Genomic DNA, 24,991 nt, shown 5'->3' on the forward strand with positions numbered 1-24,991 from the left:
ACCTGAAAAGTATCTTTATGCCATGTTTCCCCTCTTCAGATCCTAATGACCTGAAAGCCTCTTTATGCCATGTTTCCCCTCTTCAGATCCAAATGACCTGAAAAGCGTCTTTATGCCATGTTTCCCCTCTTCAGATCCAAATGACCTGAAAAGTATCTTTATGCCATGTTTCCCCTCTTCAGATCCAATGACCTGAAAAGCCTCTTTATGCCATGTTTCCCCTCTTCAGATCCTAATGACCTGAAAAGCCTCTTTATGCCATGTTTCCCCTCTTCAGATCCTAATGACCTGAAAAGTATCTTTATGCCATGTTTCCCCTCTTCAGATCCAAATGACCTGAAAAGCATCTTTATGCCATGTTTCCCCTCTTCAGATCCTAATGACCTGAAAAGCCTCTTTATGCCATGTTTCCCCTCTTCAGATCCAATGACCTGAAAAGCCTCTTTATGCCATGTTTCCCCTCTTCAGATCCTAATGACCTGAAAAGCCTCTTTATGCCATGTTTCCCTCTTCAGATCTTAATGACCTGAAAAGCCTCTTTATGCCATGTTTCCCCTCTTCAGATCCAATGACCTGAAAAGCGTCTTTTATGCCGTGTTTCCCCTCTTCAGATCCTAATGACCTGAAAAGCCTCTTTATGCCATGTTTCCCTCTTCAGATCCAATGACCTGAAAAGCGCCTTTATGCCATGTTTCCCCTCTTCAGATCCAAATGACCTGAAAAGCGTCTTTATGCCATGTTTCCCCTCTTCAGATCCTAATGACCTGAAAAGCCTCTTTATGCCATGTTTCCCTCTTCAGATCCAATGACCTGAAAAGCGTCTTTATGCCATGTTTCCCCTCTTCAGATCCAAATGACCTGAAAAGCATCTTTATGGCATGTTTCCCCTCTTCAGATCCTAATGACCTGAAAAGCCTCTTTATTCCATGTTTCCCCTCTTCAGATCCAATGACCTGAAAAGCGTCTTTATGCCATGTTTCCCCTCTTCAGATCCTAATGACCTGAAAAGCCTCTTTATGGCATGTTTCCCCTCTTCAGATCCTAATGACCTGAAAAGCCTCTTTATTCCATGTTTCCCCTCTTCAGATCCAATGACCTGAAAAGCCTCTTTATGCCATGTTTCCCCTCTTCAGATCCTAATGACCTGAAAAGCCTCTTTATGCCATGTTTCCCCTCTTCAGATCCTAATGACCTGAAAAGCCTCTTTATGCCATGTTTCCCCTCTTCAGATCCTAATGACCTGAAAAGCCTCTTTATGCCATGTTTCCCCTCTTCAGATCCAATGACCTGAAAAGCCTCTTTATGCCATGTTTCCCCTATTCAGATCCAAATGACCTGAAAGCCTCTTTATGCCATGTTTCCCCTCTTCAGATCCAAATGACCTGAAAAGCATCTTTATGCCATGTTTCCCCTCTTCAGATCCTAATGACCTGAAAAGCCTCTTTATGCCATGTTTCCCCTCTTCAGATCCAATGACCTGAAAAGCCTCTTTATGCCATGTTTCCCCTCTTCAGATCCTAATGACCTGAAAAGCCTCTTTATGCCATGTTTCCCCTCTTCAGATCTTAATGACCTGAAAAGCCTCTTTATGCCATGTTTCCCCTCTTCAGATCCAAATGACCTGAAAAGCCTCTTTATGCCATGTTTCCCCTCTTCAGATCCAAATGACCTGAAAAGTATCTTTATGCCATGTTTCCCCTCTTCAGATCCTAATGACCTGAAAGCCTCTTTATGCCATGTTTCCCCTCTTCAGATCCAAATGACCTGAAAAGCCTCTTTATGCCATGTTTCCCCTCTTCAGATCCAAATGACCTGAAAAGCATCTTTATGCCATGTTTCCCCTCTTCAGATCCTAATGACCTGAAAAGCCTCTTTATGCCATGTTTCCCTCTTCAGATCCAAATGACCTGAAAAGCATCTTTATGCCATGTTTCCCCTCTTCAGATCCAAATGACCTGAAAGCGTCTTTATGCCATGTTTCCCCTCTTCAGATCCCAATGACCTGAAAAGCATCTTTATGACATGTTTCCCCTCTTCAGATCCCAATGACCTGAAAAGCCTCTTTATGCCATGTTTCCCTCTTCAGATCCAAATGACCTGAAAAGCCTCTTTATGCCATGTTTCCCTCTTCAGATCCTAATGACCTGAAAAGCCTCTTTATGCCATGTTTCCCCTCTTCAGATCCAAATGACCTGAAAAGCCTATTTATGCCATGTTTCCCTCTTCAGATCCAAATGACCTGAAAAGCATCTTTATGCCATGTTTCCCCTCTTCAGATCCTAATGACCTAAAAAGCCTCTTTATGACATGTTTCCCCTCTTCAGATCCTAATGACCTGAAAAGCCTCTTTATGCCATGTTTCCCTCTTCAGATCCAAATGACCTGAAAAGCCTCTTTATGCCATGTTTCCCTCTTCAGGTCCAAATGACCTGAAAAGCGTCTTTATGCCATGTTTCGCCTCTTCAGATCCAAATGACCTGAAAAGCCTCTTTATGCCATGTTTCCCTCTTCAGTTCCAAATGACCTGAAAAGCGTCTTTATGCCATGTTTCCCCTCTTCAGATCCAAATGACCTGAAAAGCGTCTTTATGCCATGTTTCCCCTCTTCAGATCCAAATGACCTGAAAAGCCTCTTTATGCCATGTTTCCCTCTTCAGATTCAAATGACCTGAAAAGCGTCTTTATGCCATGTTTCCCTCTTCAGATCCAAATGACCTGAAAAGCATCTTTATGCCATGTTTCCTTCTTCAGATCCAAATGACCTGAAAAGCCTCTTTATGCTATGTTTCCCTCTTCAGATCCAAATGACCTGAAAAGCATCTTTATGCCATGTTTCCCCTCTTCAGATCCAAATGACCTGAAAGCCTCTTTATGCCATGTTTCCCCTCTTCAGATCCAAATGACCTGAAAAACCTCTTTATGCCATGTTTCCCCTCTTCAGATCCAAATGACCTGAAAGCCTCTTTATGCCATGTTTCCCCTCTTCAGATCCAAATGACCTGAAAAGCATGTATGCTCAAAATACGTCTCCAGGCAAGCGTGTGAGTAGAGCTTCTTTCTTTGCTAATTGGACACTTTGGATTGCCTTCTTTCGTTGTATTCAGGCTGTGAATTCTTGTAACAACTCAAATAATAGAATCAGGATCAGAATCCAGTTTATTATTATATATTATTCATATATAATTTACTTTGCTGAATAAATGGAGCATACATAAACACAATAAGGGCAAAACGGATGTTCAAAGAAAAAAAGTATGTTGCCATTTTTTTAGAATTGAACAACTTTTATAACATCAAAAAAGAAAGTATATTGAGAAACTGACACTTACTTTGACAATACAGCATGTGTAACAGTAATCTGTACCTGTGCCTCAGTGTGTTCCATTACTGTGGAATCGTGCGTGCGTGCGTTAGTTTTAACCTGTTAAACCCCGAGCCTGTTTTTCAGGTTTCAGGCTCGAAAATGACATTCCCAGAACAAATGACTGTAACTTCACTTCTAAAAGGTTTATATGAATAATTGTTGTTATCAAAGCAAGGTTACATCTGTGAGTTGGATGTAGAAGTGTCAGAATCAATATAGATGTTTCTGTGTCAGAGTAAATTCAGATGGAACATAGCAAAAAAATGTAAATTCCTGTCTCCGCCTAAAGAAAACCCATTACTTATAGTGAAGACCAACCTTGAATGATGGGTTAGTAGCCTAAAAGCTTTAGGAATCCAAATTATAACATATAATAAGTACCCTGTATCAAGATTGAGGCAAAACAAGTGACATTTGACCTTTTTAGAGAGGTTTATGAAAATAAAGTCCAGGCGGAATAAGCTTTGGGCACATTTGGTTCCATCAGTGCCATTTAACCTTTTTCAGATACCAGACTATAAAAATCATTGTATTACATTGAATAATCACTATAGGTATTCATTCCATTAAAAAATTTTTTTTTTTAAATATTTAAATAAAAAAAAATATTCTTAAAAAAATATTAAAAATATTTGTGTGAGTGTGTATAAAAAAAATCAGGGTCCCCGTCGGCGGGGACCTTCGGGCTAAGAACCCATAGAGCTCAGTTTAGAACTCGAACCCCGACCAAGCCGTGTAATACAAGTTGTTAGTAGCCTTAAGGGCCTACACAGTTGTTATGCTAAACCACATCGCCCTTCACTGGATGTATAATGAGCTGCACTAAACTACATTATAGCATTTAAAATAACTAGCCATTCTTTTGCGGTGATTTTGGTGAAAGTAACTAAAAAGTAACTAAAGTAGTGTAACTCATTACATTTCAGAGACAGTAATATTGTAATGTAACTTATTACTTTCAAAAGAGAGTAATAATTAATATGTAATATATTACATTTTGGAAGTAACTTGCTTTGCTTTGCTCACTGTGTGTGTCCGACACCGACACCGGCATTTGTTTTCAAATGACCATGAACAGTAATTTACACACATCTGGCCAAATCCATCGTGTATTCCCAAGTGACAGAAGTTTGTTTAATCTTAATCTCCATGTAGTGCTTAGTCCTGTCGGAGTGCACCGGCACGAACAACACTATCCTAATATCTTCTGAAAACACATACGCGCACGTACGCACGCACGCACACGCACACACACACGCCCTGGCGACCAGACATCTTCATAAAACTAATAATATGGCGGTAATCGGGCAGTTCGTGGTCTAACCATAAGAAAGTATATCGTGCTCACGAGAAAGTTATTTATTCAGCCGTTTGCTGTTTAATCTGATATATCATTCAAAAGAGAGATAAAAGCTTTGAAAACGGCGAACGCTCAAAACAGGCGATGACGTCACCTTTGCGCGTCCCCGCGAACAGGGCTTCAATCCACGGCAAGGCTTCAATCTACGGCATGAATTTTTGTTTTGTTTTTGCGGAGGGATCTAGATCGGCATGAAGGCACACTATGCAATGTGCAATGTGGACATTATCCCGCTTATTACACATGGCCACATTCTCAACAAAGTAACGACATGACTCCCAATAATAATTGAAATGCTTTTATGGATTTATAAAAATATTTTATTGATTTAAAAAATAGTTTTATGTATTGATTTAAATTGACATGCATCCGCTAAGAAAAGTAGTCCGTTGTTACTGTTTGAACTAACGTAGCAACGGCAGGAACTGCTTCTATAGTGTTTTTGAGGAGCTTTTTGATTACAGATTTGAAAACATCGTTGCTTGCTTTAAAAGTAGCACAATTCATTATGTCAAACCTTGAAAGATATCCCTGCCCTAATGCCAAAAGTAACTGGCAACTGAATATGTGTCGCCGTAGCTATGATGTCTATGTCTGGACCGCTGCGTAAAAAGGAGGGTTTCTGACCCATTACTTCTCTTCTTACTTCTATAAGAATAAAACACGGAGGACGGAGATCTCTTTTTGTCCCCCTCTTCTCCCCGCTGCAGCCTAGCAGTTAATCTCAAAGCACGCTCCCCTCTCCTGCAGGGAGAAAAACGATAGTTACGGCTGTAACTACGGTTCTATGAGTCCCGGATGACTTTAGCACTGGATATGTCCATCGCGCGCATGCGCAGCTCGAGTACCAATAACAACAAAGTTACCCGTGACACCGGCTATATCAGCCGGTATTGTCAGAGGATCTGTTCCCCGAATCTTCTCGGGAGCACACAAGAATTCTGAGTGACAGGGAACTCTGGCGGTCATCCGGGACTCATAGAACCGTAGTTACAGCCGTAACTATCGTTCTATTTCGTCCCTACTGACCGCCAGAGGCGGTGCTTTAGCACTGGATGACCTATACCAACAATGTCATGAAGAATCCAAGCCCTTGCTCACCACTGGAAGCAGCGGAGCTCGGCAAAAGGACCACGCCCAAGAATGGGGAGTGGCGACATTGACCTGATGACAACTGGAGAATGTGCCAGAAGACGCCCACGACGCCGCGGCGCAGATGGTCTCCAGGTGCACCCCTCTCAGGGCAGCCCAATATGTTGAGATGCTCCTTGTAGAGTGGCATCTCAGCCTCGTGGCAGGGGGCGGCCACTGGCCCCGTAAGCCTGTGAGATGGTATCGACAACCCAGTGGGGCAGCCACTGGTTAGAGGGCCTAACCTCCTTTAGTGCCGCCAGGGCAAACTCAAGAGTTGCTCCTCCTGCCGTATACAGGCAGTAGCCTTGATATACGCCCTTTGGGCACCCCCCGGGCACAGCAACTTCGATGTGCCGTACTCCTGAATGTCAAAGCGTGCCAGCTGGGCAGGCTGATTGAAGTGAGTTTGTGGAAGGACCCCGGGCGGGAATGCCACATTTGCCCAAAGGGCAACGCTTGAGAGTCTCACCTCGGGCATGTATTGTTTATGGAGAGGACATGCAACTCCCCGACTCACTTCCCTGAGGCTATGGCAAGCAGAAATGCTGCCTTTGTGGGCAGCCACCTAAGCCCCACCTGGGCCAGGGGCTCGAAGGGAGGAGGTGATAGGGCATCCGGCAGCAAGGGCAGGTCCCAAGCCGGAGCCCTCGGGGTGCAAGGGGGACGCTGCCGTAAAGCCCCTCTCATAAAGAGGGACACCGACCTGTGGCACCCCGCCGTGGCGCCGTCGACCCGAACATGTTGGGCAGAATCGCGGCCACATAAATTCAGAGTGGAGTGAGAACGTCCACTATCTAGAAGGGACTGTTGTCTAAGCAACAATGTACATGCTGTCCCCAAGGAACACGCACATTCTTGCCCCCCAGTTGGGGTAGAAAGTGCGTGAGTGCAAGCTGCCCGGCCCGAAGCTCTAGCACGTTGACCCGGCACGCACTCTGCTGGGCAGACCACTGACCCTGAACGGTCCTGCCCTGCCGCACTGCACCCCACCCTGAGAGACATGCACCTATGGTGATGGTCTCCTGGCGGGATGGGATGGCGCCCATGGGCACGCCTACCAGAGATAGGCCCTGCCCCTCCAGCATGACGGAGAGTGGAGCAATGCTGCGACACCCTGACTTCACTGTGCCTGTGCCACTTGGCGTCCAAGTGAAGGCTGTTCAGCCACATCTGCATGGGGCACAACGACAGCGGGCCTAAGGGCCCAGCGGCCGAGGCAGCTGCCAGTCTGCCCAAGGGCCGGAGGAACTGAATATAAGGCACCCTCTTGCCCGGCCCACGTGGAAGTAGGCATCCCTCGGTTGGGAACCACTCCACCTGTGCGTATGCAGTAGTCAGCATATAGAATGGCAGCACCTTCAGGAATCTGTTGATTCCTCTGAGGTCCAAGATCGGGCGAAATCCGCCGACTTTCTTGCTCACGAGAAAGTATGCCGAGTAGAACCCCCTGGCTAAGCAGAGGGTCTTACTGGGTTGATTGCGTCCTTGGACAAAAGGACGGACAACTCTTGGCCCAGAGGTAGGGCCCCTGCCGGATCGCTGACGACTGTCAATTAGACCCAGCCGAAGGCTAGGGGCCGGAGCTGCGGTCCGTACCCCTGGGTTAAGGTGAAAACCACCCAAGGGACGGAAGTACAGACTGCCCAGAACTGAGCTGCTGCTGGGAAAGCAGCCGCCGACCACCCCCGGGATTTCAAAGCCCAGCCCCCCGGACCCTGGAGCCTCTTGGGGGGTTCCGGTAAGGCTCTGGGGCACGAGGCCGCCTGGAAGGCGGGCGACATGGGGCACGAAAGTCATTGGGAGGCGGTTGAGTGGGCCGCTAAGACCTCTGCAGACCACCCCTGTAATCCAGCGGCTGAGTGCGGCTGCTAGAGCGGCCCCTGGGCCTGCTGGGAGTGGGCACAGGTCTGCGAGGACCCGAGTGCTGCTGCCTGGTCTGCCTAGCTTGGGCGGCACACTCCAGTGCCTCCAGGGCAGCTGATCTAAACAGCTCCCCTGGCTCGACTGGTACGCGACGGAGGACTCTCCGTCAACCGGAGGAGGTGCGTCAGCCGAAGGAGAGGCGCCAACCGAAGGAGGGGCGCCAACCGATCGGCAGCTAGCCGATCCACTTTTAGAGGACAGCCTATTTCTAGTCCTTCTATTGGGGGGAGCACACGCCATCGCTCCCTCAAGTCGCCGGGAACGGCCGAATTGATCTGGAGGAGTACGTGACAAGGAGAGGTGTCTGTTGGCTGCTGCCAGACGTTCCACCTCAGTGATTCGAGCCACTCTGAGCACCCGAGGCATGCAGCTACAGCTCATGCAGGCGTTTACCGTGAGAACCTCCCTCAGATGCTCGAATTTCGTCCCCACTGACCGCCAGAAGCGGCCGAGGCAGGAGGGGCAGCGGTCGTGGCCGTCCTCGGGCTCAAGAGAAACCCTAAAGGCGCTACATGAATGAACCATTCTGTAGGTAGCCAGATGCAGCGTAGCCGGGAGCGGGTGCGGGAACACAGCCTTCACCAGCTACCTGCTTAATGGAAAGAGTAGAGCGTTGCTGCTACTCGCCGAACAGAAGAGGGATGTAATTACACCCACGTTACGGCAGAGGGAGCGGAAGCGAGATCACTGCCTTCACCTAGCTGGATTAGTAAATATGGCAGTTTACCAAGAGCGGGGGCGAAAACACTGCTTTCACTGGCTGAGCTAGAGGCGAGTGCCAGATGCAGCGGGAGCGGGTGCGGGAACACAGCCTTCACCAGCTACCTGCTTAACGGAACCAGGCAGTTTAGCGTCCACCAGGAGCGGCGGCGAGAACACTGCCTTCACTGGTTAAATTAAGACGAATGCCAGATGCAGCGTAACCGGGAGCGGGTGTGGGAACACAGCCTTCACCAGCTACCTGCTTAACGGAATAAACAAGGCAGTTTAGCGTCTACCAGGAGCGGGGGCGAGAACACTGCCTTCACTGGTTGAGTTAGAGACGAATGCCAGATGCAGCGTAACCGGGAGCGGGTGCGGGAACACAGCCTTCACCAACTACCTGCTTAACAGAAAAACAAGGCAGTTTGGCGTCTACCAGGAGCGGGGGCGAGAACTGCCTTCACTGGTTGAGTTAGAGACGAATGCCAGATGCAGTGTAACCGGGAGCGGGTGCGGGAACACAGCCTTCACCAGCTACCTGCTTAACAGAAAAACAAGGCAGTTTGGCGTCTACCAGGAGCGGGGGCGAGAACTGCCTTCACTGGTTGAGTTAGAGACGAATGCCAGATGCAGTGTAACCGGGAGCGGGTGCGGGAACACAGCCTTCACCGGCTACCTGCTTAACGGAGAAACAAGGCAGTTCCGCGTCTACCAGGAGCGGGGGCGAGAACACTGCCTTCACTGGTCGAGTTAGAGACGAATGCCAGATGCAGCGTAACCGGGAGCGGGTGCGGGAACACAGCCTTCACCAGCTACCTGCTTAACAGAAAAAACAAGGCGGTTTGGCGTCTACCAGGAGCGGGGGCGAGAACTGCCTTCACTGGTTGAGTTAGAGACGAATGCCAGATGCAGTGTAACCGGGAGCGGGTGCGGGAACACAGCCTTCACCGGCTACCTGCTTAACGGAAAAAACGAGGCCGTTTGGCGTCTACCAGGAGTGGGGGCGAGAACTGCCTTCACTGGTTAAGTTAGAGTCGAACGCCAGATGCAGTGTAACCGGGAGCGGGTGCGGGAACACAGCCTTCACCGGCTACCTGCTTAACGGGAAGAGTAGAGCGGTGCTACTACTCGCCGAACAGAAAAAGGGATGTAGCTACATCCGCATTACCGGTAGAGGGAGCGGGAGCGAGAGCACTGCCTTCACCTAGCTGGGTAAAATAAAGAAGCTAACAGTATACGCAAGACGTTAGCCGAGCGGCTGCTGCTAACGATCAAGCGAGATCAAGTCAAATAACACACATGTTTAAGACCAGATAACTAGCTTCTAAAGAATAGAATAGCACAGAGCCGTAGTTACAGCAGTAACCATGGCCAGGGCTCACACGGCATCTAACCGTAGTTACAGTAGTAACTATGGCCAGTACTTACACGGCTTAGAACCGTAGTTACAGTCGTAACTCTGGCCAGTACTTGCACGGCTTGGATACTTACACAGCATAGAGCCGTAGTTACAGTAGTAACTCTGGCCAGTACTTGCACGGCTTGGATACTTACACAGCATAGAGCCGTAGTTACAGTAGTAACTCTGGCCAGTACTTGCACGGCTTGGAACCGTAGTTACAGTAGTAACTATGGCCAGTACTTACATGGTTTAGAACGGTAGTTACAGTAGTAACTATGGCCAGTACTTACACGGCATAGAGCCGTAGTTACGGTATTGCCTATGGCCAGTACGTGCACGGCTTGGAACCGTAGTTACAGTAGTAACTATGGCCAGTACTTACGGCTTAACCCCGTAGTTACAGTATTAACTATGGCCAGTACTTACACAGCTTGGAACCGTAGTTACAGTAGTAATTATGGCCAGTACTTACGGCTTAGAACCTTAGTTACAATAGTAACTGTGGCCGGTGCCTAAAAGTGTCAGCCAACGGCTGCCCACTAGACAATATAATATTGGGAGGATGAAATCCTCCTTAATGGCCATACATGCAGAATACACGGCACACACAGTGAAGATTGTTCTCTGCATATCGTCCTAGTGCTAGGAGTCTAGTACTAGGAGCAGTAAATACCACGATATAGCGCTACTGCAACCATACCATGCGTTTACCGGGAGCAGCAGCGAGAGCACTGCCCTCACCGGCTGAGTTAAATAATGAAGCTTAACCGTACATGCAAGGTGTTAGCCAAGCGGCTGCTGCTAACAATCAAGCAACAAAGTCAGAACACAATGTTAAGACCAGATAATTAGCTTCTAAGAAGAGAACAGCCCGCATAGAACTGTGTCTGGTTACAGTAGTAACCGCACATGCCGAGCACACAGCGTCCGCCGTGAAGATGTTCTCTGCATATCATCCTAGTGCTAGGAGTCTAGTACTAGGAGCAGTAATACAACGAACTAGCGCTACTGCAATCAAACCCTATGCTACAGGGAGCGGGAGCACCGCCCTGAGTTAATAGTTAAGCTCAACAGCAAGGTGTTAGCCAAGCGGCTGCTGCTAACAATCAAGCGACCAAGTCAGAACACAAATGTTAAGACCAGATAATAGCTTCTAGAAAATAGAAAGTACTTACCTTACTTTCTGCATCTAAACGAAAAACGGGTTTAAAGTATGACACTCTTGGCTTTCCATACTAAATCGAATGAGGGACGCAGCCAAAGCTGGGACTCAAATGCTAATGATAGCTCGGGCACAACGCCACAAGCAGAACTTTCAAAAGAGCATAAGGGCAGCTTTATGGGAGAGGAAGCGGGAACACTGTCGTCACCAGAAAGTCTAAGCCACAAACAATAAGACGGTAATCAGGACAACTTGGCTGGGAGCGGGTGTGGAAACACAGCCATCACTAGCAACAAGCTGACACAAACCTGTCTGTCGAGGCTCTGCACAGCCGGCGCAGCTCCTGGAGGACGCGTCTAACGACCCGTAGCTCCGACTGTCAGTCGCGAAGCTTCACGCGGCCAGCTGTTTGCAGAGAAATCCCTCAGATCAAACGTTCAAACCTGAACGCTGTAGGCTACGAAAACGTAGCCACGGTACCCTCGCGCAGCGAGAAGATGAAAAGGAACAGATCCTCTGACAATACCGGCTGATATAGCCGGTGTCACGTGGGTCACGGGTGACTTTGTTGTTATTGGTACTCGAGCTGCGCATGCGCGCGATGGACATATCCAGTGCTAAAGCACCGCCTCTGGCGGTCAGTAGGGACGAAATAGAACTATATTTATATACTTTATATAGGTTGATACAGTAGCCCCTTTTTTAAAATAGTTTTTATAGGTGTTGCCATTTGTTTTGTGTAGCGTGGTTCTACAAGCAAGTCAATGCATTCATTGGGTGGTATCAGAGAGTTACACGGGTCTGTAAATGCAATGAAAACAATTGGCCACAGCAAATAATTTATATTAAACATGTAATTTTTACTTTTGAATACTTTAGTACAAAGGATGTATTGAATAATTTAAGTGATATATGTGTACACATATAAATCATTAGTCAAAACAGCGCTACATTTGATTTAATTAAAAGGTATAATATGTGGTAAACTGAAGAGCCCTTTGGGAGCCGAAAGAGCCAGCTCTTCTTGGTGAGCCAAATGATCCGGCTCACCAAGAAGAGCCGGAATTCCCATCACTAGAAGGAATGACTTCTTCTGGGAGGATTTATAAAAGCAGCTGGAATCCCTTAAATTGCTATTGGATAAAAAAAGTTAGGAAACGCCCCTATAGGAAACGGAGGATCCGCCTCCTTGCTGCGGTCTGCAGCCAGACCCATCTCGCTCGAGGGGGTAAAAAGGTTCGCATTAACTCATTTTAGTACCGGCTCTTTTTGGTGTGAACGCGATCATGAACTAAGTTCGCATGAACCTTTGTGGGAAAAGTACCGCAGTGTGAATGCGCCTTATGCGTCTTGTAGCTGTTGCCATGTGATGTGATGTGACTTGTGAGTGCCCAGACAGCACTCTCCACCACTATCTAACAACACCAAATAAGGACATATCTTTTGGAAGATAATCTTAACCCAGGGTTGCCAACTTTGGGTACCTGGCTGGAGTGAGATTTTGATATCATGGGTTTAAATACACATATGCGCACAAAATGACTGCTATCGTGTCAAAAGCGGGACCTTAGCATACAGGATATATATATACAATATATACAAATACACAATATTGTACACAGACTATAAAGGGCACACAGTTTCATTCACTAATGAAAGTCAAACACATGTTTGTTTCCACTGTTTTATTGTGTGCCTGTCGTGATAAGCAATTAATTGACTTATCGTACGATAAATAAAAATGAACTCGATAAATTGCCATTTCCATGAGGATGTGACTAGCAGTTTGAAAGGATGTACTTGAATTATTTTTATATATTATATATATGTCAGGGGTCTAAAATGGTCATACAACGGTGCCGACAATAATTTCCGGTAAAATGTATCCAACAAAATGAATTATCGTGAGAGGCCTATACATGAAACACACACACACACACACACACACACACACACACACACACACACACACACACACACACACACACACACACACACACACACACACACACACACACACACACACACACACACACACACACACACACACACACACACACAAACAAATCTACAGACTTACTCCAAACTGCCAAATATATTAATTAACACACTCTCACTCTCATATACTCTTTGACTCTATTTTGGCCTAGTAGAACAATAAGCAGCAGACTTTTACTTTTTTATCATTTCGACTGGATCTTAGATCTGCGCATGCGCAATACGGGTCGGCAGTTGCGGCTCCAGAGTATTTTTGTTGGGTAACCAACTATGGCTAACCCATACAGTGGTGGGGCTCAAGTCAGTATTTGCAATGTAATACACGCTCCCCTTGACAGTGAAACGTCACACGTGAGGTTTAGATTATTTCCATGTCTCAATCCAAATTGAACTGTATGAAATAAAAAGGCACATTTGTCTTGTAGTAAATAAAAAGGGCGACCTGGAGCCAATCCTGCAATTTCCCTCCCCACAGGTGAAAGAGTTGACATGCTGAAACCCAACCCCTGCAGGGGGGTCTGGGGGGATTCTCCCCCAAGGAGATTTTTAAAAAATACACATTCTGGTACTCTCTTGAGAAGACAAATAAATAAATCTATTACTACACGACATATTTAAAAAAATCAATGCCATTTTAGTTTTTTGTTACTTTGTTCTGAAAGCTGAACCTGCTGCTCCTCACAGAGAGAAGAGGGAAGAGGCTGTGAATGACTTTACATTGTGGATAAGGGTGGATAGCCCCCATTGTTCTGTGTGTCAAAATGAAAGACAGCCCACACACCTATCAATCATCAAACCGTGGGGTCTTATTTCATTACGAGTTGATTTCTATCAACACGTAATGTTGTATCGATATATATAGAGATGTACTACCGCAAAAGTATTCTCCGTCGTGACTTCCTGCAACAACACCACGCCGTTATCTTGATTCTCATTGGCCAGAAGACATTATCAAAGATGTTCTATTGAGAAGACGATCACTACGTGACAAAAGTTTTCAAAACCGTTTCTAGTCTTCGGTATTCTTGTTTTTGGCGTGAGAATAGTTTGGGCAGCGTGAGAGCGTGAGATTGAGGGTGAAAGCGTGTGTCACACGCCAGATGCGTGAGAGTTGGCAACCCTGTCTTAACCCTTCCATAGACACGATGCATTAATGCACATCACACGAGCCATTCCTCATTCTCCATTATACAAGCCTTGCTCAATTCTGTATAAAAGTCATTTGTAATATTCTTATTGTATATCCTTGTTTTCTATATTAAATATATATATTCATATGTGTTAATTTTATAATTGTTGTTTAAACAGTTTTTTCAACATTTCTGTATTTGCTCCTAATTTATAGCTCAATTCCTCTTATTGTGTTTATGTACGCACTATTATACACCAAAGCAATTTCCTTGTAAGTGTAAACTTACTAAGGGTATACTCCTGATTGTGATTCTAAGGGATGGTGTGGGGTACAGTTTAGAGATTGGTGCCCAACTGATGCCTGCAGGCCTCGAGTTCTGGATGGATTGAGATAGATACATTCACTGGTTTATCAAAGTCACCTGGGCAGCTTGGCTCACATGCAGAGGTTCTGATGAATAAGCATATTTAACCCACTTCCATGGAGGGCACTCAACATGACGCATGGCAACAGTCACCATAGCTACAGTCTCCACACGTTTGCCTCCAACAGAAGATATCTGAAGTGGCAACTCTGACACACACACACGCACACACGCACGCACACACACAAAGTACCATGTCTACAACACGGTATCTATCATTTTGATCGCTGAAAACATGACCTTGAGCTTGTGTGAGTAATAATGTGTTTATTTGGTCTTCAAGCAGGTTCCAACCAAGAGCTGGAACGGAGTAAATGATGGACACACTGAAGTGTATCATCAATACAAGGACAACCAAACCCAGGTAGGTGTGTGTGTGTGTGTGTGTGTGTGTGTGTGTGTGTGTGTGTGTGTGTGTGTGTGTGTGTGTGTGTGTGTGTGTGTGTGTGTGTGTGTGTGTGTGTGTGTGTGTGTGTGTGTGTGTGTGTGTGTGTGTGTGTGTGTGTGTGTGTGTGTGTGTGTGTGTGTGTGTGTGTGTGTGTGTGTGTGTGTGTGAACCTGAACGCATACTGCATTAACATTTGATTGTAATCCATATACATGTCCGGCATTGGCTCAGTCAGACTGGGAACCGAGGGTCGCAGGTTCAAGTCCCCGATCAGACTTAAAATATGGACCCCACCCCTCCGCTCCCCATTGCTCCCCGGTGCTGTACAATAGCTGCCCACTGCTCCTAGCACTAAGATGGGTTAGATGCTGAGACCGCAGTTCACTGTTTGTGCTGTGTGCATGTATGTGTGACCATCACAGAGGGTTTCATCCTCCAATTCTTCTCATTTAGGCACACTGCTATTATGAGGATAGTATTCAAAACAGGAAGGTCAGTTGTGTCAGTGCTTCCCGCTGTTTGTTTCCTGGCTGCTTCAGCAGAGGCCACCTTCAGACTTCGTGGGGGGCTGAAGGAACTCAAATAAATGATACTCAGGCTGAATCCAAATGCGCTCCTCTGGACTTGTGGACTGAGCTAGGCCGGTCATGGTCACTACAATAATTAATAAAACATGTATCAAATAAAACCACACAACTAACAAAGTAAATGAAATAGACTCTCTAGCTATTTTCAATTCAATGTCTTAAAGTGTTGGTGAAAACCCTGATGATTAAGGTATACATACAACAGGCAATATGGAGGGCAGCAAAAATGCTTGAGCTTTCGTTCATATATTGTACGATAAATCCGCAATGTAAAAATGATCGAGGTCATGTTCCTATATTAACTTTGAACTATTTTCACAGACATATACTGAACCTTTGTGGCACATCGTTAACACATACAGTATCATAGAATCCATGTTACCTTGAGAAATATGATATATTTTTATTAAAAACGGCAAAGCCCACCAGTGTGCAGCTGTGGGGACATTTGGGTTCAGCCTCAGGGTTTCTGGGACCTCTTTGGAAATATAGTTGGGTCGGGTTTATGCAATTGCTCTGTCCACTTGAGTTGTGTCTTTCTGTCACCTGATGCATTGGTCGACATGTTCCTGTTCCTCCATTACACCTAAAGAGTCAACAGGCTGATTAATGCTTGCATTTCAATTTTTTTGACAAAGGTGTGTAACTGGTGACTTATTTGGATCAAATCCTCTCTATAACTCCTCAAGCCCATTACGCCTCTGTTCCCCTCTTTGATTTACTACCAGAGGTTCAAATGATCCTGTTCCTGCATGGTCTTTCTGCCTAAAGATTCACTGACAAATATAAAAGCAGGGTACTGTCTACGATTGGGTGTTGACTTCATTGTCCATGTGAGGGGTGTTTCCCCTGTGGCCCTGATGCTTCTGCCCCTCTCCTGCAGAGTTACGACACAGAGCTGTTGTTGCCCAGCGACAGTTTGTGTGTCCCCGCGCAGACCGTCGTGGTGGTGAAGAGGGAATCCGAACCGTCCGCCATCAGCTTCATGGGAGCTCTACGTATACCAGTCAGTGACACACACACACACACACACACACACACACACACACACACACACACACACACACACACACACACACACACACACACACACACACACACACACACACACACACACACACACACACACACACACTATCAATGTTTACAGGTTACTAGTAATAGTATAATCATTGTTAGGGAAATAATTGTCCTCGACTCCTAGATATGACGTGCAGGACCAACCCTGACGTCTGTTATCTCCTTTAAGGAGATAGGCTGCTTCAGCCATAATGTTGTTGTTCCCATTCGATGACCGGGCAACCCTAGGTCACAGATGGTTTATTGTTGTGGGTACACTGGGACACTTCCTTCTCGGTGTTTGTGGACTCCAAGGTGTGACATCTTCGAGGCCATAAGTGTCAGACCCAGGTGACTCAGTGTTCCCAGCTGTTTGTTATCTTCTCAAACATGTTGATGACTCTGTGAACCCAGTTAAATGGGCTGACGAGAGAGAGGCGCTCCAGAGTTGACGTGGCAACGCTCCCGTGCAGTCAGACCGTGGCTGCTGTGATTGTGATGTGAATCCTCCGGCCGTACCTCCTAAATAAACCATCAGTGTTTGACATCGAAGCTCCAGCTCACCCCGTGTCTCCTTCCTGAGTTGGTGACTCCCACTGCATTGCTGCTGCACACAAGTTTCCCCCACAATAATAATAATATAATGCATTGTTATAGTAACCCTTTATGTCTCGTGGAAACATATGCTGCCAGATGTGTCTGTATGAGACTGGTCCATCAGGTCAAGGTCTCTACCGTGGGATGTTTTACTGATAATGACAGTTGTCATTCAGTCACAATAAATCAACTCTTCCAAACAACCTTTATTAGTGTGTGTGCTCTTTGTCTCTGCAGGGAGTGATCGAGTTCTCTCTGTGTCTGCTGTTTGCAAAGCTGGTCAGCTACACCTTCCTCTTCTGGCTGCCGCTCTACATCACCAAGACTGGTGAGGATCTCTTACTGGTAAAACGAATCAAAGTAATGTCAATCAATCAATCAATCAATCAATCAATCAATCAATCAATCAATCAATCAATCAATCAATCAATCAATGTTTATTTATATAGCCCAATATCACACATGTTACATTTGTCTCAGTGGTCTTCACAGTGTGTACAGAATATCAGTATGACAATACGACACCCTCTGTCCTTAGACCCTCACATCGTACAAGGAAAAACTTCCGAAGAAAACCCACAGACATGTCAAGACAATATAAATCCATTGAATCCTTTTTCTTTTCTTTTTTCTGTATGTGCCTGTTCTCAATGTTTAACTGATACAATATTAAACATTAGGGCATACAGTATTTACCCAAGGAGGTGGACATATTCTTAGAGCTATAGAGAGGCGAAGTCCCGCCCATCTACTTCCGACCCATGGGACCTTATTTTGGAAAAATTATTTATTGAAGTCAATGGAGAGAGAAAACGTATCTTTCGATCCCGTTTGAATTGTGCCACGAATTACACATATGATGTTTGTCAATCTTAACAAATAATTTCCATGTCAAAAAGGTCACAGTTTGTCGTAAAACTGTTGAAATATAAGACTATGAAAAATACGCAGCAAGAAAGACTACAAATCCCAGAATCCCGGTCCAGTGACATTTGTTCTCTGCATTTATCCCATCATAGTACCAGGAGTCTAGTACTGGGAGCCGTGGGCAGCTATTGTACAGCGCCCGGGGAGCAATGGAGTGAGGGGGGAAGAGGGGTGTCCGGTGCCTTGCTCAAGGGCATCACGGCAGGGCCCAGGAGGTGAACTGGGACCTCTCCAAGTACCAGTCCACACTCCATATTTTAGATCTGGTCGGGGACTTGAACCGGCAGCTACAGCTCCCAGTCCAAGCCCCTACTGACTGAGCCACTGCCGGACTAACCTCTGCATTTGACCCATCCTATTGTTAGGAGCAGTGAGCAGCCATTAGGTCGGTGCTCGGAGCAGTATAGGGACAGCACCTTGCTCAGGGGCACCTCGGTAGTCACTTGGTCGTTCCGAGACTCAAACTGGTAATATGATTATACAATCAGACAATATGCGTTAAGAACATTATAACGCATATAATGAGAGACGTTCTACAGTAAGGAGGAGGTTTCACCGACGACAGGTGGCTCTGAATTGTATGTATAGATGACGGAGCATTTTTACTTTTACACAACACTTCAATCTGCTTCACTCTTTCGCTAAAGATTTTGAAGATATCCCCGTTCTTGTGACAAGTAAATACTACGCTTCCTATGTTTTGGTGCGGACTGCGTTCACACCAGCGATGAACCTCTCCAGAGTTCACTTGCAAGCGGTCCGAGACCACCTCTTTTAAGCGGACCAGAGTCCTGTTGTTTAGTTCACTTCAGAGGTCTCGGAATGTGTTCACACCGACCCAAACGAACCGTACCAAGCGGCTAAACGCACCAGGGTTCGATTCAACCGGACTAAACAAGGCTGGTGTGATAAGCTAAGAGAGATTACAGTTGTTGATTTAAGTTAAAGGGGACCTATTATGCAAAATTCACTTTTTGATGTGAATTTTGAACAACCCTCTCTCTTTTCCTCCGTGCGCAAATCTCTAAAAACGTTTTTTTTTTTTTTACAACAACGGAGCTGATCCAGATTTGCTGCCGATATGACGTAATATCAGAAATGTGGGCATGCTTTAGACCTACGGTCCTATCAGAAATGTTGCTATCAGAAACAATGCACAACTGTTTTGGACGTAATATGGTCTCTGTTTACATTAGCATCGCTAACACTCAGAGCTAACCTGTACTGGAGAGAGTATGTGTACAAAATCAGGATAAAAAAGGAACTCACCTTGTGGTAAACCCGCAAGAGAAAAAGCATTTGAGCTCCATACTGTTTCAGAAATAATCCTTGATGTGGTTTTGAACATGATATGGCGTTTAATCACAGCAGTGTTTAGCTGACAATCTGCCAGTAGAATCTCCCGCATGAGCAGGCATAAGCTTTATACCATCATAGATGAGAGTAACACCTACACTTCCAGGTGAAAATTACGGAAGATCCAAAAATCAATGGTTTTCTTAAATTTCTGATCGGCTTGGCTAAAACTTCAGAATTTGTATTGACCGCCATTCAAATGACAGCTTTGTTGTCCCCCAAAAGTGGGCGGAGCTGTTATTTTTGCCTGGAAGTGTGTTACTCTCATGTATCAGCACTTTTGTAACAGGGTTGAAATAAGGGGTTTGAGGCATGGCTAGAATGGGTGATCTGTTTGGTATTTTGAGCAAAACACTTCATAGACATGTTTTTTATATCGGATCAGATCAGAATCAGAATACCTTTATTAGTCCCTCAGAGGGGAAATGTACGTTGTTACAGCAGAAAAAGAGCCAAAGACAGCTTAATGTTACATAGAAGCATGCATAACATATTTTTCTTTTGAATAAAATAAAAAGTTACACAATTTACAAAATACACATCCTGTAACAGTTCTTAGGATTTAGCAGCCAGGTATATATATATGTATATATATATATATATATGATACAACTGACTCTGTTACAGTGTTGTTGGATTCCTTAAAACAGCTGAGTAATAATACCTTAATTGGCGCTGACCCTGCAGCATTGTTGTTGTGACCTCATGTTGAAGTCAGGTTTTATTCCGAGAGGGCCACATGTTAAGCCCATCAGACCAGTGTAAAGAGGTATTGTCTGAGAGGGGCCTTTCACTGACCTCTCCACACTGTAATATAGCTGTGATGTGATCAGCACACTGATACACAGCTGAGTGACGCCACTGTGTTATTGTGCTGTGAGTGAAGGCAGAGCAGCGCACTCAGTTTAATACCAACATGTACCGTGTGCAGAGATGGCAAAAGTACACACATCCTTTACTCAAGTAGAAGTACACATCTTCGTGTTTAAAAATACTCTGGTAAAAGTAGAAGTACTGACTAAACTTCTTTACTCAAGTAAAAGTAAAGAAGTATGGGCTTCGAAATGTACTTAAAGGGGAACTATCATGCAAAATGCACCTTTGTACATCTTTTATGTATGAATATGTCCCCCCGGTGTGTCAGGGAACTCACCAAGTGTCAGAAAACACAACCCTCTCTTTTCCTCCATACCCAAATCTCTAAAAACGGGGCTGCAATGGATCTGATACAGACTGATACAGATTTGAAATATCTCTGACGTCAGAAACAAGGAGCTCCGCCTATATGGGCAACCCTCCACCTATCAGGGGAATGAGGGGATGCCGTGGCATGGTAACAGCATGGTAACAGCATGGTAACATGACGCTCGTGCCTCGCCCCCCTCCTTTGCAGGGGGTGTGGTCAGAATCACCCCTTGCAAAAACAGGGCTAGAATACAGCAAATGGAGCGAAATGAGGCATGGCTAAAATGCATGATCTGTTTGGTATTTTGAAAAAAAACTTCACAGACATGTTTTATATAGGTATGGCCCTACAGTATATTATTCAAATATAGCATGATAGGTCCACTTTAAGTAAAAAGTACCCATAACTACCAACTGACCTCACTTTATAGAGTGGCGAAGTCACGCCCATCTGCTTCCGGTCCATGGGACCTTATTTCGGAAAAATTATGTATTGAAGTCAATGAAGAGAGAAAACTTATCTTTCGTTCCCGTTTGAATTGTGCCATGAATTACACATATGATGTTTGTCAATCTTAAAAAATAATTTCCATGTCAAAAAAGTCAGTTTGTTGTAAAACTGTTGAAATATAAGACTATGAAAAATCCGCAACTAGAAAGACTACAAATCCCAGAGTCGCGTAAGTGATGTCACAATTGCTTTCCTCCACCAAATAAGAGATAGCTAAGATAAGATAACTTTAACAAGATGCCTGTGTGCTTAGTACCAGGTTGTTATCATACCAGCAATGGGTCTTACTCGTTATTTCGCTTCCCGTCTGATGAAAGGACCAGCGGTGGCTGGATCAAGTTAGCTACCTAGCTAGTAGCTAGCACGTTAGTTAGCATTGCAGTCTTAGCCTTGTCATTTTTATTAGCCTTATCATCAAGTAACATCAAGTAACCCAAAATGTTAAACAGTAAGAGTAGTAGTCATATTTCGTGAACCCTTTGAAGAGTACTGTCACACCGGTGTGAGCATTCTATAATACACCATGTAAGCCCGGGGGAGAAATGCTAATGCTAACGCTGTATTAGCATTGGCGATCTTTTCTACTTCATGCTATCTGCACAAAACAAATGGTTGACATTAAACATTAAAAAGATCAGGCAGTTCAGAGAGAATCAAAGACAGGCAGGCAGGCAGCTTTGCATGACATTCTTCTGGACGTGTGTTACGTCCCCAGCTCGTTTAGGGTAAAAGGGAAGCTACACGAAACCAGATGTTCTTGGTAAGAGGTTGATTTTAATAATAAACTCAAATATCGGCTCTTTAAACAAGGAGCTGTCTAGGTATAATATAAGTAAACAAAAGGAGGCCACAGATTATCACAAACACAGAACAACATGGGCTCTTAAGGCGAAAATAGTGAGGCGTCTAGCACAAATGCAACGGCGTCACAGAACATACAGAAAAATGTGGAGAGTAGCGTGGCGTACTGGCACAAATCCAGCGCCCCTTAAGTAGCGTCATCCCACGTCATCCCACGTCATCCCACGTCATCCCGCGTCATCAAGCGTCGTCCAGACCTCTTCCGGTGGGAGGAACTAAACAACGTCACACCAACGCGGTAACCATAGTACCTAAAGGCAGTCATATACACACACACACACACACACACACACACACACACACACACACACACACACACACACACACACACACACACACACACACACACACATATATACACACAGAGAATGCTCACTGGCCGGTTAATGCAGAAGGCAAGGCGACAGCCGTCACAACGTGTTTCATTGTGGTGATAGTGAGGGTAGTCAATCCCTTTTTTGACAAGACAGTAGTGACGGCCATCTTGGTGACGTGTGTTGTTCTGCGAGACCAGAGATGTAGTTCATTCAGTGTTTCACACAAAAAATGTGTTACTTCACAATTTTACGACACATTTTTATTTTTTTTATTTGCAAAATGATCTTTTAAATTGACAAACATCATATGTGTAATTTGTGGCACAATTCAAACGGGATCGAAAGATAATCTTTCTCTCTCCATTGACTTCAATACATATTTTTTCCGAAATAAGGTCCCATGGAGGTCCACCGGAAAGGGAGGGACTTCACCACTCTATATGAATAGAACAATAATGTCATTGTTAGCTAATGAATGTTTCCATGCTGAACAACGGCAACATGACAACGTTTCCATTGGTCCCTCTTCTTTAGAGAAGACCAGGAAGTGATGGATACACGGATCGTGTTCAAATCAATAGGCACGCAATGACTCTAAGAATAATGATCTGTGTGTGTGTGTGTGTGTGTGTGTGTGTGTGTGTGTGTGTGTGTGTGTGTGTGTGTGTGTGTGTGTGTGTGTGTGTGTGTGTGTGTGTGTGTGTGTGTGTGTGTGTGTGTGTGTGTGTGTGTGTGTGTGTGTGTGTGTGTGTGTGTGTGTGTGTGTGTGTGTGTGTGTGTGTGTCTCTCAGCTCACCTCGATGCAAAGAAGGCTGGAGATCTCTCCACCCTGTTTGATGTGGGAGGAATAGTGGGTAGGTGCTTTTGTTCAAACTTTAATATGTTTATCTTGCTCTTATCTAGACAAAGAGACAGATTAGTGTGGGTGCGTGCATCGACAGTAACTATTCTTCTATATGCTGTGTGTGTGTGTGTGCGTGTGTGCGTGCGTGTGTGTGTGCGTGCGTGTGTGTGTGTGTGCGTGCGTGTGTGTGTGTGTGTGCGTGTGTGTGTGTGTGTGTGTGTGTGTGCGTGCGTGCGTGTGTGTGCGTGTGTGTGTGTGTTGCAGGGGGGATCCTGGCAGGCGTGATCTCTGATAGGCTGGGGAAGAGAGCCACCACCTGTGCGGTCATGCTGCTGCTGGCTGCTCCCACAGTGAGTGTCGTACACCAAACATAGTGGCTTCTAACTATGTTAGTAATTCAACATTGTTAGATTTCTCTTCCTTATGGTTCAGACTCACGGTTTAAACATGCTCCTCCTGCTGTGCTGCACTGTCTTAGTGAGGCCACATGTGTTGTTTGTTAGACAGATGTCAGTGACAGTGTCTTTGTTTGTGTCCATGAAGAGGAGGCGTAGGTAGTGCACAGTGTGGACCAATGACAGCCAGAGATGCTCTTTACATTTCTGCTTTCACTTGAAATGAAGGAAACATCAGGCTGGTGAACATGTGAGCAGTGACTGAGCATGTGCGTGTTTGACCTCGTGTTTTCTCTCTGTCCTGCAGCTGTATGGCTTCTCCATGATCAGCGAGTTTGGGTTTGGACCAACCATCGGTAAGATCTCTCTCCGCTGAGGACGGGACGTCCGTTAGTGTTTACTCACTGCTTCTGTAGAGCAGCAATGTTTCAGAAAAGACCCCCCAATGCTGTGGTTATGTGCTCATTTCATGAATGCTTGCTTCTGGTGGGGGAGCAGAATTCATACAGATGTATTTAGTATTAAGTGAGGATTAAAAAGGTTTGTTATGATGCAAAAAGGACCTTGTTCAAACGAGAAATGTTTTGCATGCACTTTTATTTCGTTTTAGAAATACACTTCAGAATACAGTGAGTCACTTCCTACAGTGAGGGAAGCAGTGCCAGAAGCTCTGGTGGGACAGGGCGTGCAGGAAGGAGTAACCTCTGACCTAACCTTTTCCCGATGATATGGTCAAATCAGAAACAAAGTGTTTACACACTCCTTCCCAGTTGTTTGGTTTGTAAAAGCAAAGCTTTTTCAGATAGGTGTGTGTTTTAATAATGCTGTCTTCTCTTAACAGTCCTGAACACAGTTTAGGATTTATATTACTAAATCAACAGACATACCAACACACCAGCAAATCATCCCTCTGTGTGTCCAGCTGCTCGTTATGGGTCCAGATGAAAAGGTCCCATGATGACCTGGCTCCATTGATCCCACGCTCATTGGTTGATAAGTTGTAATGAGCATCAGCGTCTCCCTGACGACGCTCTGATCAGTCACACCGAGCTGCAGCTCATTACCTCACCACACCTGCAGGGAGATGGTGATGAGCTGCAGTATCAATATGACAACACACTCTGGCATCAGGGAAGCATAGCTGCTGCTGTCCTGCTCGCAGCTCCAAGCTGAAGCACCATGCACTTGATCAAAAGGCCAGATGTATTTTCAGCATGAGGGGGAATATTGAGTCAGTGGACGTGGGTGGCTGCGCTCCGTAACTCCATGACTGTGTGTTCCAGGCATGCTGCTGGTGTGTGGAGGGTTAGTCAATGGACCATACTCCCTCATCACAACGGCAGTTTCTGCTGATTTGGTAAGTG

General features: G+C 45.4%; 1 protein-coding gene across 5 annotated transcripts in view; it reads left to right on the top strand.

Moving 5' to 3' along the window:
- The window catches only part of slc37a1 (solute carrier family 37 member 1), a 51,793-nt gene that overhangs the window by 24,406 nt on the left and 2,396 nt on the right, over positions 1–24,991 (top strand). For 2 of the 5 annotated variants that reach the window (XM_034109994.2, XM_034109995.2), the window contains exons 9-17: positions 2,988–3,040; positions 14,884–14,964; positions 15,442–15,480; positions 16,459–16,581; positions 17,469–17,559; positions 23,180–23,242; positions 23,497–23,582; positions 23,935–23,983; positions 24,911–24,984. In XM_034109994.2, the coding sequence (XP_033965885.1) occupies positions 2,988–3,040; positions 14,884–14,964; positions 15,442–15,480; positions 16,459–16,581; positions 17,469–17,559; positions 23,180–23,242; positions 23,497–23,582; positions 23,935–23,983; positions 24,911–24,984 (659 nt within the window). The remainder of the gene's footprint in view (positions 1–2,987; positions 3,041–14,883; positions 14,965–15,441; positions 15,481–16,458; positions 16,582–17,468; positions 17,560–23,179; positions 23,243–23,496; positions 23,583–23,934; positions 23,984–24,910; positions 24,985–24,991) is intronic. The other 3 variants (XM_034109997.2, XM_034109998.2, XM_034109999.2) reach the window with 3 other exon arrangements.

The sequence above is a fragment of the Pseudochaenichthys georgianus genome, chromosome 21 (genome assembly GCF_902827115.2).
Source record: "Pseudochaenichthys georgianus chromosome 21, fPseGeo1.2, whole genome shotgun sequence".
NCBI classification, from domain to species: domain Eukaryota; kingdom Metazoa; phylum Chordata; class Actinopteri; order Perciformes; family Channichthyidae; genus Pseudochaenichthys; species Pseudochaenichthys georgianus.